We start from the raw sequence: 12,568 nt of genomic DNA, 5'->3' as shown, positions 1-12,568 counted from the left end.
ATATTTGAAAAGATTGTAAGTGGGTAAGCCTGACTTGGAAAAGGGGATATATAAATCTTGGTTATTCTCCTACTTTCATAATTGTATTCATTACTGAATTTTATCAAGATTTTAATTACTTCCATTGGGGGCGCTTCTTTGCATCTGATTTTGACAAAAAAAAAAAAAAAAAAAAAAAAAAATGGAATCAAAGGGTTATTTTAGGGAAGCCTTTTTTTACGTGGAGATAAAGGATGCAGAAGAGGAACAACGACAATTATACATAAACTATGTAGAAAAATGCTTTTGTCATTTGTTGAGTCAAAGCGATGAATACCTCATCACAACATTGAAGAGAAACGGATCTTTGATTTCCTTTTTTTTTTCACATTTGTTGAAATCAAATAGATGCTATGATTTACCCATTATTGATAGTTCAGAAAATCGGGAATATTCTGCATTTGATAAACATATTTTTAAGTTATATATAAAATTAGTGAGAATTTATATGAACAAGAGCAAGGGAGAAACAAGTATAATAAAGTCTACATTTATCAAAATACACATTTTTATGGATATCATAATGATGTTTCACAAATCGAAAAGGAGAAAAAAAATTAAAGGTTTATTAAATGATGCATATCGAATAAATAAAATTAATTTTTTAAACATAAATAAATATATCTCTTTTCTATATGAAGAAATAAAAAAAGTTAAGGTGCAAATAGAAGGATATGCACAAAACAAAGGAAATTTAAATAATATACTTTTCAAAATAAATGAATTTATAGTATCTCTTTTCTGTTTTGTAAAATTTTTTCATCCCTTCAAATATTTTGATATTAGTGAAAACAAGTTAACCAAAGATTTAATTCTGCAGAGATTGATGTTTTATCGTGGATTGGACAGTATTAACTTTTCTGTGTCTATAACTCCCCCGAATATGTTGAAACAGGAGGAGGAAAGTTCCAGTAATGGAACTTCCTTTCTGTATTTCATTGTTCAGACTTATTTTGAAATGGTACGTCAGTAAATGAGATGAATTAGCAGAAGAATTGCGATATTGTAGAGTTCTCACATGGGTGTAGAGTCGTTTCGTTTCGTTTCGTTTCGTTTCGATTTTTTTTTTTTTTTATCTTCTTTTACCTCGTCGTGTAGATATTATAAATGCAAATTTGAATGTATTTTGAGTAATCCTGTTTTTTTTTTTTTTTTTTGTACATAGACTTAGTGAATACACGAGGTGCAAATATGAAGACACCTCCTATTGTCACCTCTTCATTGATATTCCTCAATTACTTCTCTTCTGTAGATAAAAAATCTGTATGAAGACACATTGAAAGATACTATGCGGAAAAATATACTTTACCTGCGACACATGTTTGTGAAAGTGGTAAAGATGCTGGTGAAGCACAATTTGCAGAACGGATGTGAAAAAAACACTCTTCTTTCAGTTTCTCTCATTATCGATATGTTAAAAGAACAAAGTGATAAAATGAATTTATTTTATTTTTTACAAAATGATATACATTTATGCAATTGGAAATTTTTGCAAAATTTAGTTTTAAACAGTAAACTAGACATAGGTTTTTATATTTACCTGAACAATTTTTTAAAAATAAATAATCAAAGGGAGGTGAATAATTTGATACAGAAAAAGTATCAACACGAAATTGATCACATCATGGAAATTTCGAATTTTAAAAATTCTCATATAATTCTAAAAGTGCTACAAAGGAATAATTTTAACTTTTCTAACGCTCTTGAGGAAATTTTAACCATGAAAGAACAGCAGACAGAAAATTCCCAGACGAATTGGAGTTACAACTGTACCGATGATATCAGTTGTCTTGATGATGACCTGAGTGATGCGGGTCGTAGAGATGATGATCACCTTCGGTTGAGTAACAACATGTGCGATTCGCATGGCAATTCGGTTGGCGATTCGATTAGCGATTCTGGTGTACAGGTAGCAGATGAACACATCGAGGGGGTGAACCCATTGGTGGATTCAAAAAACAGACAAAGGAACATCTTAGATGTGCTACGCGAACGTGCACGATTAGAGAAATCACACAGAAGGAAAACTAACAAAAGCAGATACACGAATGATTTACTAGGGGAAGAAAATAAAAACAAAATTTACGATATGCTCGATTTGTCAAGTAGTATTGATGATATTACATCTGAAAATTCGCTGGAAAATTTCCAAAATGAAGTATTGCCCCGAGTATCGTACAGGAAAAATTATGAAGATGCAGATGGAGGTAGTGAGGAGAGTACCCAGCAGGGTGGAAGTAGAACCCATGGTGCAAGTAGAACCCATGGTGCAAGTAGAACACATGGTGGAAGTAGAACCCATGGTGGAAGTAGAACACATGGTGGAAGTAGAATCCATGGTGGAAGTAGAACTCATGGTGGAAGTAGAACCCATGGTGAAAGTAGAACTAGTGGCGAAAGTAGAATGCGTGGTGGACGGGGAAGGTGCTTCCATGCAATGTATTCAGATAACAAGAAAGATGAAGGAACCATTAGTAAAGACGAACATCCCTCGCAACAGTACAGGAATAGTAGTACTAAAGAAGGAGAAATTCATGAGAAGGGCACCATGCAGAAGGGAAAGGAACATGTGGAAGGTGATAATTAAGGAAACTACAAGATTTAGTGCACTTTATGTACATATCCAACGTTACATTAATATGCGGTTTATTATATAGATGTGTATGTGCATATATGGTAGTGCATACATTTTTACACGTATCCTGAACGCATGGTACGCATAAATGTCTACACGTTTATTTGTTAACATACTTCTTATACACACCACTATTTCTCGCAGGAGACAAAAGCAAACGGTATTACATGAAAAAAACAACAAACAAAGGGAAATCACACAGACGCCAGTAAGAAAGAAAAAAAAAAAATAAAAAAGAGTGCAAAAGTAAACCAAAGTATAGGTTTTTTTTTTTTTTTCAATTTTTTTCTATATGAATCTCGTCTCATTTTTTTAATATATATACGTATATGTGTATATGTGTATATGTGTATATATGTATATGTGTATATGTGTATATATGTATATGTGTATATGTGTATATATGTATACATTTTTTGTTTCTTCTTATACCTACCACCACCACTCCCCTTGGCACAGGTACGATAAGAAGATGAGCAGAGGAATGCTATGAAGAAATAAATTGTATTTAAATATCTAGCTAATTTTTTTTTTATATTTTGTAAAAAATTAAGAAAAATATTTAAATATTTTGTTATTTTAGCATTTGTTTGTTAATCCTTTTTTTTTTTTTTTTAATTATATATTTGCTTAAAATGTAGCAATATTAAGGAAACAATAATGCATCTCAATTTTGGGAATTTTTTTTTTTTTTTTTTCTTTTTAACACTTGGTAAATAGCAAAAGAGAAAAAAAATATATATTCCTTTAAAATTTTGCTTCTAAAATATATATCATTTGTTCTTTCATTCACATATATGTATATACAAAAGTTGATAAAGAAAAAAAGAATGAGTAATGTGTAGAAAGGCACGAAGTGGGTGTGTGGGATGGAGGAAAATACATACCTATGATATAATAATAATGTGGGTAGATCATAAGGTGATTATTTTGTTCTGTTTTTTTTTTTTTTTTTTTTTTTTTTCTCCTCAATTGGGCAAAAGGTGGAGATATATACACTCTTCATTTTTCCGAATCATTGCTTCGTACATAGACAATATATTTGATTATGGATCTATTCAACATTATCTCTAGCTCCACATGTGGGAACTCACATCCGAGGAATTCGGACGCGGTGCGTCAATCGAGATCATCCATGAGAATCAGGTGACGTATACAAGCATATATTACAAACATTACAAATATTACATATATATTACAAACATTACAAATAATATGCATATATTACAAACATTACAAATAATACACATTATATTACAAACATTACAAATAATACGCATTATATTACAAACATTACAAATAATACGCATTATATTACAAACATTACAAATATTACATATATATTACACATATTATACATATTACACATATTCAACCGCTTTCATTTTTAATCCCTGAATTGGTCATGCGGATGGTTCTCGTTATCGCATGTCATCCCTGCGAACTCGTGCCATTAACTTGTAACAAATCTATATGTTTTTTTAGGATTATATTGTTTTGGATTAGTTGTTCATTTTCTGTAAGTAATATTTCATAAGATGTTTGTATTTTTTGCAGTTCTGTTTCATATTTTGAATTCATGTTCATATGATAGTTAATAAATTTAATCAACAAAATTCTTTCATCGTGTAGTTCATTTATTTCTTTATACATTTTTAGTGTGTCGTTATTATCTAATAGTTTTTTATACCTCTTCAACGTTCGCTCTTTATTTTCCTCCACGCGTTTGTTATCTTCTCTTAATATTTTATTCAGCACATCAAAATTGTTCGCAAAAAACGTGTTTTCGTCAAATTGTTTTTCGTCAATTTTTTTTTCATCAATTTTTTTTTCGTCAAATTTTTTTTTGGCATTTTGGCGAGACGGATAATCCTCTGATTGGTGAGTCGGTTGATCAACCGTTTCGCTAGCTGGACTGGGAGCTTTGCCAACCGTCGGAAGATTTTTTTTTTTCATCTCATCCCTGCTAGCAAGCTCATCCATGTAATTTCTTAGTAGCGCCCGGGTGCTTTTAATTTTATTTTCTTCATCAGAATTTCCACCACTGACTTCACGATTTTTTGTGTTTTTTTCGTGCATCTTACCTGCACCGTTTGCCCAATCTGGGTAACCAATATTATTATTTGTTGTTCTTAGTAAAGATTTGGAAGTTTTTATAAAAGCATTCGATACTTTGTCGTAGCTTTTATGTATATATGACTGAAGTATTGTAGTGTTCAACATCATGTTAGTATTTTTTTTTTTCCTTTTTGTTTCTGTTGAAGAACTTGGAACTTTTTTAACTGATTCATCATTATTACAATTGTCCCGCGGGGACACTAAATTGTTTTCATCACTTTCGTAAAGTTTATGAAATTGGACGTTACTTTGGGTTCCTTTTTTTCCCTTTTCACTGTTGCTGTTTGAGCGATTCATCATCTGTTCATTCACGCTATCATTATTTACTGGCCGGTTTTTTACTTGCATCTCATTCTTCCAACTATCTACCCTTAGATCACCTACATTATTATCACTCTTTTTCCTGCTTCTTTGCCTTTGGTCATCTAACCCTTGACTTGAACTTCGTTCGACATCATTGAGCTGCCGTGTAACCCCATTTGGTGATTCATTAGCTATGACCTCCATCTCAACTGAGTGAACCTGTGTGTCCATTCTCTTCATCTGAAATTCAAATTGTTTATTAATAATTCTTGTCTTATCTGGCTCAGCTTCAGTAGTAGTATGTATACTACTACTGCTTATTTTTAAGGTTGTTCCTGGGACACAGTTATTATCGTTTCCAATTATTCCCTTTCTGATTTTTGTGGAATTCATGTTCTTTCTCAAGTACAGAGGATAAAGTAATCAGTGGGTACTTCTTACTTTGGTGTAGTGATTGCAGTTTGAGAACTTTTAGCAAAAAACAAAACAAATAAGAAGAGGGATAGGGAAGATTGGAAGAGGGGAAATTTTCAGAAATGCAAAACAACAAGGGTAATTGAAAATCCGCACAGAAGAAAGAAAAGAAAAGTGGGGAATTAGGGAATTGGAGAATTTGGAAAATTTGGAAATTGGAGAATCTGGAAATTGGAGAATCTGGAAATTGGAAAATTTAGAAATTGGAGAATTAGAGAATTCGAAGATTAATGGATTACATGGTTAGTGAGTCAGATGGTTGGCAAGTTTGAGAACAGACGAACACACAGTTGCAAGGACAAAGGGGGTGAAGAAACACATTTGCATACAAACAGGGTGCAACACTGGGCGATACTTAGAACTACATGCTGGTTTTCCAAGTTTGGTTGTATGTGCCTTTTCCCTGTTGCATGTTTTAAAAAGGGGAATACATTTTTGCACAAAACAGAGAAAAAAAAAAAAAAAAAAAAAAAAAATTTGTACAGAAATGTACAAAATAACAATAGTGATTAAATGTTTTAAAAAAAAAAAAAGAAAAATTTTTCCAACTTGTTAAAAAGGTTGCACAAATGAGAATATACACATATGATAGTTCTTTTTTTTTTTTTTTTTTTTTTTATCCTTTCACTTATATTTTCGCCTTACATTTCTCGCCATGTTTTATTTTATTCTATCCATTTTAAAATTGGTGTAACATGTCTCCCATGCATCATTCATATTTTAAAAAACGGAAATTTTGTTTTCCCCCTCTAATAACCGCAAAAAAAAAAAAAAAAAAAAAAAAAAAAAAAAAATCTTCAACGAGTAAACAATACAGATCTGTTTTACTGAAATGTTTTAAAAAAAAAAAAAAAAAAAAAAAAAAAAAAAAAGTTCATGTAGATAAATCTTAACCCCTTTCCAAAAGCATCCATATACATAAAAAGGGTGAGGAAAAAAAAAAAAAAAAAAAAAAAAAATTTAAACTACTTTTCAAAAAAAACCAAAAAAAAAAAAAAAAAAAAAAAAAAAAAAAAAAAAAAAAAAAAAAACTGTTTTACTGAAATGTTTAAAAAAAAAAAAAAAAAAAAAAAAAAAATAGACTAGACTAGACTAGACTGTGATACACAATAAGGTACAGTTCAATATACGCATTACTTCCTATGTCATTATGACACATCCCTACTAAAACGAAATAGGAGCTCCTTCTCCCTTGTTGTGAAGAAGATAACTCCTTTTCTACACATGCATGATAAGATCATGCATGTACAATGTGAATATGTTAATGGATGTAATCCCTTTCTTCGATTATCTCGCGCGAGGGACAGAGTACGACACAAGAGAAGAAGTTTCGAAATTAGGCCTGATTTTCTAAAAGCTTCGCTAACAAGTCCACTGTAACATCTTCAACGAGATGAACAATCAGATATATACATATATATATACAGACATATATGTATAAATTCTCTGTAGCTTGTTATGCGTTCTCGCCCAGCTAGCAAACACACAACCTCTTCCATAGGTGGTCTCTCTTGGACAACACTTTATCGTGTCAATAAATGGCCATAAAAAAAATACCCAACAGAAACCCCCAAAATTACACTTAAAAATATGTACACATTAAAAGTCATAACTATAAGCATTAGTGCAAAATCAATTGTGTAATTAAAAAGGGATAAAATCCCGTACTTCACATTTTTGTGCGAAAACGTGTTGTTCACCATGATTGATTGTTCCTCTAATGCATTTGGACATTTTTTGAAATATATTTTTTTTAAAACTTTAATATATACAGATATGATACCCAACAATAAGCATATCACATTGCAAAGAAAAAACTCGTACCTATTTGTTACTTGAAAAAAGTCAAATAAAAATTTTATATTTATATCGTTTGAAAAATACATTGGCAATGCGTCTCCATCTTTACTTTTGTTGCCATGACAACTGTTACTTTTTATTTGTGCTGGAAGATGGATATAAAAGAGGAGGATAATAAATGAATACATGTCATTTCTTTTCCCCTTCATTCTTGCGTTCGACTAAAGTTGCGCTCGTTTCTTCCTTTGTGCAATTCTCTCTTGTAATTCGCTCTAGTACTTCCTTTTTGTCTCTTTACAAACATAGATGATTCTTTTCCTTGTCGTATGACAATTTTGTCCAATTTATATCTTTCCGCTGAAGTAGTTATGATAAAACTGTGTAAAGTACCTATGGAATACTAGCGTTAAGCAATGCTCTTTTTTTTTTTTTTTTTTTTTTTTCCAACTGACTTATGAATAACCTGACCTGTTCAGGTAATATATTCTCTGTAAAAAAAAAAAAAAAATCTGGTTTTATATTAGTTAATTCTCATATATGATATTATAAGTGAAAAACACAACTATGAACTTGTTGTATGTTGTCCATATATATTTGTTTATGCCCATTGAATGGATTTTCTCTTCAGTGATTATTTTCTTTAGGTGGGAATTTATTTCGGCAAGTATAAAATGTGTGCTTTTTTTGACTAGCTAAATTTGGTTGTTTAATTATTTAGACTAATTGCCTGACCAGTCAAGTGATTTTCTCGAGTGGTCAACATAAATAATCAATTCGAGTAATCAATTTCACTTTTCGGTATAAGACCATTCTCCCGAGCAATCCTGATTTTATCGTACAGTTCTTTTCGTTGCTTCTTCAAACGTGTTATAAAAAGGGGAAGGAGGGGGGGGGGGGAGAAAAAAAAAAAAAAAAAATCATATGACTATAAAAAAAATTTAACACTAGATTTAACACACTAACGTTCGCTGATTTGAGAACTCTCCAAAATTGCCAGTTTTGCTACAAAAATTGAAAAGTTCCTCTTCCAAACGCATACGACACCACGGGTTAGAAAATATGCTGCAGGAAAAAATCTAACGCATTTTGTCCCTTATTTCGTATTTCACTTTTGACTTACTTCTTTCCTTATGTAATGCTTGTACGAGTAATGTACTGCATCATTCCACATATGGAAGAATGAATAACCTGAGAGAATGATCCAAAAGAAATGTGTATGTGAGGAAAGAATAGGGCGAAGATTATATGGGTAAAGTTCAACAATGTTGGCACACAGGGAAACCCGCATTGATAAAAATTCCCAAGTATTTTCTCACAAGCATATATGATACGAATCAGTGAGGAGTGCACATCATACCAAGATAGATAGTCAATCCAACAAGGGAATACGCTGTCGTTGTGTGAAGGAAAGTATAAAGCTTTTCCTTTTTCACATAAAAAGAATAGTAGTTCAGTTTAAAGAACCGGAAGAACTCAAACTTCACCCCCATATTATCAGCTATGTGTTATATGTTGTAGGGGCCACACTACGTATATGTACATATATATATATATATATATATATATATATATATATATATATATACAAATTAAAACAGCTTATGCGTAACTTTCCACAAGGGTAAATATCTGCTCTAATTGACAACTTGTGTTTAGTACATGCACCAATTTTTTTTTTTTTTTTTTTTTCTTCTTTCTCTGTGTAAACTTTTTTCAATCCAAGTTACACTTCAGGTCTCTGAGTAACAAGGTCGCAGAATGAGAATTTTCATTTTTAAGACTGTTCAATTGTTTGTAGTGCATAGGAAAAAAAAAGATATGTGGGTAGTTTGCTGGAGATAAAATGAGGAATATTCAGAAAGGTGACAAAAAAAAAAAAAAAAAAAAAAAAAAAAAATAGTGCAAGAATGTAAAAAAAAAAGGCATTGTAAAAATATGAATGTGATGTACATGCTCGGCACATTCGCAAAAATTAATCACATTTTCTCACCATTTTACAAAAAAAGAAAAAAAAAAAAAAAAGATGATGAAGGAACGGATGAAAAGAAAGAAAAAGCGTGAACAGGTTGTTAATCGTTTATACACTACTATACAATCGTATTAGTACGATGGGGGAACGTTGGGGTCGGGGTAAAATCGATAACATTCTGTGAGGCCTCTCCTATGCAAGGTGTTAGGTTGATGTTCAACTAGGTCATAAATTTGCTCAGCTAATGGTTTGGTGCCAGTTTCGTTAAATTTGATAAAGTTCAATTCTTTCTGATATAACCATCGATTAGCCCATAGATCGAGTATCTGCAAAGGCTTAATTCGTTCATCCTTTATTGTCTGCTTTGTGTCAATTATAATATCATCAATTTTTAGGATGGTAATCCAATGTTTAATTCTTAAGAATCTACTTGATCGTCTTACCTTCTTATATCTAAAACTTAATATTTCTTTACTTAGAGTTATTTGTTCTATTGTTGCTTTAACCTTACAGTAAGGGACTGTTGGTTTTCCAATTATAGTAAAATGTTTTGAACCTACTAGAAGAACTGTTCCAAAATATACAACATCTCCTGCTTTTCTCCTGTGTAACTTTTCTGTTTGGACAATATCTCCAATTGTCACTTTGTGTTCATTTATAAAATTTGATTTGAAAATGCAAAAAAGATCTTCTTTGTTTTTGTTTATTAGACGATCCATGTTTGCTGGTGGTACCTCGTGATAATTCAGCTCTTTAGTTTGATCATGTGAATATATTTGGCCATCTTTATCTAACTCATCAATTGGGCTTATTTGCTTACCTACTACGTGTCCCTGTATCGGGTTTCTATTTTTCACCTTTCTCCCTCTTCTCACAGTGTTATTTGTTTTTGCATTCTGAAAGAAGACCATTTGTTGGGATCCTCCACTGGATGCACCACTATCGCTTATCTGAAAAAAAAAAAAAAAAAAAAAAAAAAAAAAATATGCACCACGTGGGTGAATGAATATATGAAACGAACACATAAATGAACTACTCTTTATGTATAAAGTTATGCATAAAAGTTCAACCATTTTGTGTTGTACCCTTTTTTTTTTTTTTTTTTTCTTCTTCTTCTTCCTCTTTCTCCTTCTCCCTCTATTTGCAGATTATAGAACACTGTACATTACCTGCTTGATTCTTTCATCAGTAGAAACTTCACATGGTTGTTGGGTGGTGCTATACCCAGTGACTTCAGAATGGATGTTATTTTTATTTGTAAAACGAGTTTTTGGCAAATTTTTATGCAAAATGAATATACATGAATTCTTATTCATTGGTAATAGACAATGTAAATTTTTCCATTTCCTAGCTATTGTTACTTTTTTACGATAATTTTTGGACGTACTTCTCCATCGTATTTTCAAATCTTTATATGTTATAAAATTGTTAAGGTTTTTTTTTTTTTCTTCGTTTGGATGCACTGGGTATATGGGAGGATTGATTTTCCTCTTCCGGTGCTTCCCTAGCATGAGTTCCTTTCATGACATTGCGTGTGTAAACGGTTAGATATGTGTAATAATCACAGACGTGTAGAAGCTTCAACACTTGTATAACTGATGTGTAGAAGCTTCAACACTTGTATAACAGACGTGTAGAAGCTTCAACACTTGTATAACAGACGTGTAGAAACCTCAACATGTGTATAACAGACGTGTAGAAACCTCAACATGTGTATAACAGACGTGTAGAAGCTTCAACACTTGTATAACAGACGTGTAGAAACCTCAACATGTGTATAACAGACGTGTAGAAACCTCAACATGTGTATAACAGACGTGTAGAAACCTCAACATGTGTATAACAGACGTGTAGAAACCTCAACATGTGTATAACAGACGTGTAGAAACCTCAACATGTGTATAACAGAAGTGAAAAAAAAAAAAAAAAAGTCCTTCAGGACACGCTTGAAACAGAGGCTTATAAAAACCATATGGTGTGCATATGTTACATGTACGTATATGTATATGTTTATATGTTTATATGTTTATATGTTTATATGCTTATATGTTTATATGCTTATATGCACTTATGTGCGTGCGTGTGTTTTTTTTTTTTTTTTTTTAACTTACTATTTTGTGGCCCTCCTGCCTGCGGCTAGGGTAATATGTTATGCGTCGATTGGCTGAAGATTAAAAGGGAGAAAAATTCGGATGAAGCAAAAGTGTTCTGTTCTCATTTGCATGGTGTGAGAAATGAGTTAGTATGGTAACAAAAGACACAATTGTAGGTTAATTTTCCCTTTTTTTTTTTTTTTTTACATGTCAAAATAGAAGGAAAATTTGGATATGCTAAAATGTAGAATACCATTAATCCAAAGGATATTCCATTCTCTATTAGCCACGTTGACAACTTTTCCTAGAATCCAATCCATTCTGAAGGGTCAAAAATAAAGAAAAATAAAGAAAAAAAAAAAAAAAAAGGCATTTAGATATTTGTCATGTTTCTCTTCAGGTTGACTACTTCCAACTCCATTTGGTGATTATTTTAAAAAAAAAAAAATAAAATAAATATGTTTACACAATTCGGGGAAATGTCAGAAAAATGGTCAAACTGGTTAGAATTGATCCGTTTTCTCGTTCGCGCTTCGTTTCTCAAAAGGGCCTTACACGTATGTATGTATGTATGTATATGTATACGCATGTATGCGTGTGCCAGATTGTCATTGGTTGAACTGCGCAAAAAAAATTTGCTCAAGTACCTCAAGGACTCGACGGGCATGCGCTCCTTGGGAAAGCACATGTGCCTACGTATACGTACATACGTGTACATATACATATGCAATGTGTATGACCAGATTGTCACGTGCGAGACTTAGCGACCTGCGAGAGGTAATTGAGGCCCTTGTTGGAAGGGCAATCAAATGTTCACTACTAAGTAACCGAAATGAGCATGTCAAAAATTCTACATATTGCGGGGAAACAGGAAATGCTGCCAATTTTTTTATGAACACACATTTTCTGTGCATACATTGTTGGTAGGGGTAGAAAAAAAAAAAAAAAAAAAAAAAAACATACATATGCATATATATATGTACATGTATAGAAAGCAATTTTCATCCCTTTTCAGCACGCACGTGGGTTAGGAGATTCTGCAGCTATTTTTTTTTTTTTTTTTTTTGCTAGGATGGCCAAGTGCTTATCTATGATTTGAGAAATGTGTATTGCAACGGTTTCTTCACGAACAAGTGG

The 12,568-nt window shown here is 31.9% G+C and overlaps 5 protein-coding genes across 5 annotated transcripts; 1 reads left to right on the top strand and 4 right to left on the bottom strand.

Moving 5' to 3' along the window:
- Positions 1–181: 181 nt before the first annotated feature.
- Positions 182–3,167, top strand: PGO_132770 (hypothetical protein, conserved; the record flags this gene model as incomplete). The annotated part of the gene is made up of 4 exons (XM_028689793.1): positions 182–1,000; positions 1,292–2,615; positions 2,819–2,882; positions 3,134–3,167. The coding sequence occupies 4 exons, from the start codon at positions 182–184 to the stop codon at positions 3,165–3,167; spliced, it is 2,241 nt and encodes a 746-aa protein (XP_028545594.1).
- A 938-nt stretch (positions 3,168–4,105) lies between these two features.
- Positions 4,106–4,900, bottom strand: PGO_132760 (hypothetical protein, conserved; the record flags this gene model as incomplete). Its single annotated transcript, XM_028689792.1, has 1 exon — positions 4,106–4,900. One exon carries the CDS (start codon positions 4,898–4,900, stop codon positions 4,106–4,108), a length of 795 nt encoding a protein of 264 aa, XP_028545593.1.
- A 2,192-nt stretch (positions 4,901–7,092) lies between these two features.
- On the bottom strand, positions 7,093–7,578 carry PGO_132750 (copper transporter; the record flags this gene model as incomplete). The annotated part of the gene is made up of 1 exon (XM_028689791.1): positions 7,093–7,578. The coding sequence occupies one exon, from the start codon at positions 7,576–7,578 to the stop codon at positions 7,093–7,095; it is 486 nt and encodes a 161-aa protein (XP_028545592.1).
- A 560-nt stretch (positions 7,579–8,138) lies between these two features.
- On the bottom strand, positions 8,139–8,859 carry PGO_132740 (hypothetical protein, conserved; the record flags this gene model as incomplete). Its single annotated transcript, XM_028689790.1, has 3 exons — positions 8,139–8,225; positions 8,490–8,557; positions 8,727–8,859. The coding sequence occupies 3 exons, from the start codon at positions 8,857–8,859 to the stop codon at positions 8,139–8,141; spliced, it is 288 nt and encodes a 95-aa protein (XP_028545591.1).
- A 610-nt stretch (positions 8,860–9,469) lies between these two features.
- PGO_132730 (hypothetical protein, conserved) lies at positions 9,470–10,849 on the bottom strand (the record flags this gene model as incomplete). The annotated part of the gene is made up of 2 exons (XM_028689789.1): positions 9,470–10,288; positions 10,508–10,849. 2 exons carry the CDS (start codon positions 10,847–10,849, stop codon positions 9,470–9,472), a joined length of 1,161 nt encoding a protein of 386 aa, XP_028545590.1.
- Between the last annotated feature and the right edge of the window lie 1,719 nt (positions 10,850–12,568).

This window comes from Plasmodium gonderi (genome assembly GCF_002157705.1).
Source record: "Plasmodium gonderi DNA, contig: Chr13, whole genome shotgun sequence".
NCBI lineage: Eukaryota > Apicomplexa > Aconoidasida > Haemosporida > Plasmodiidae > Plasmodium > Plasmodium gonderi.
Note: the sequence above shows the minus strand (reverse complement) of the source record. Positions and strands in the feature narration are given on the sequence as shown.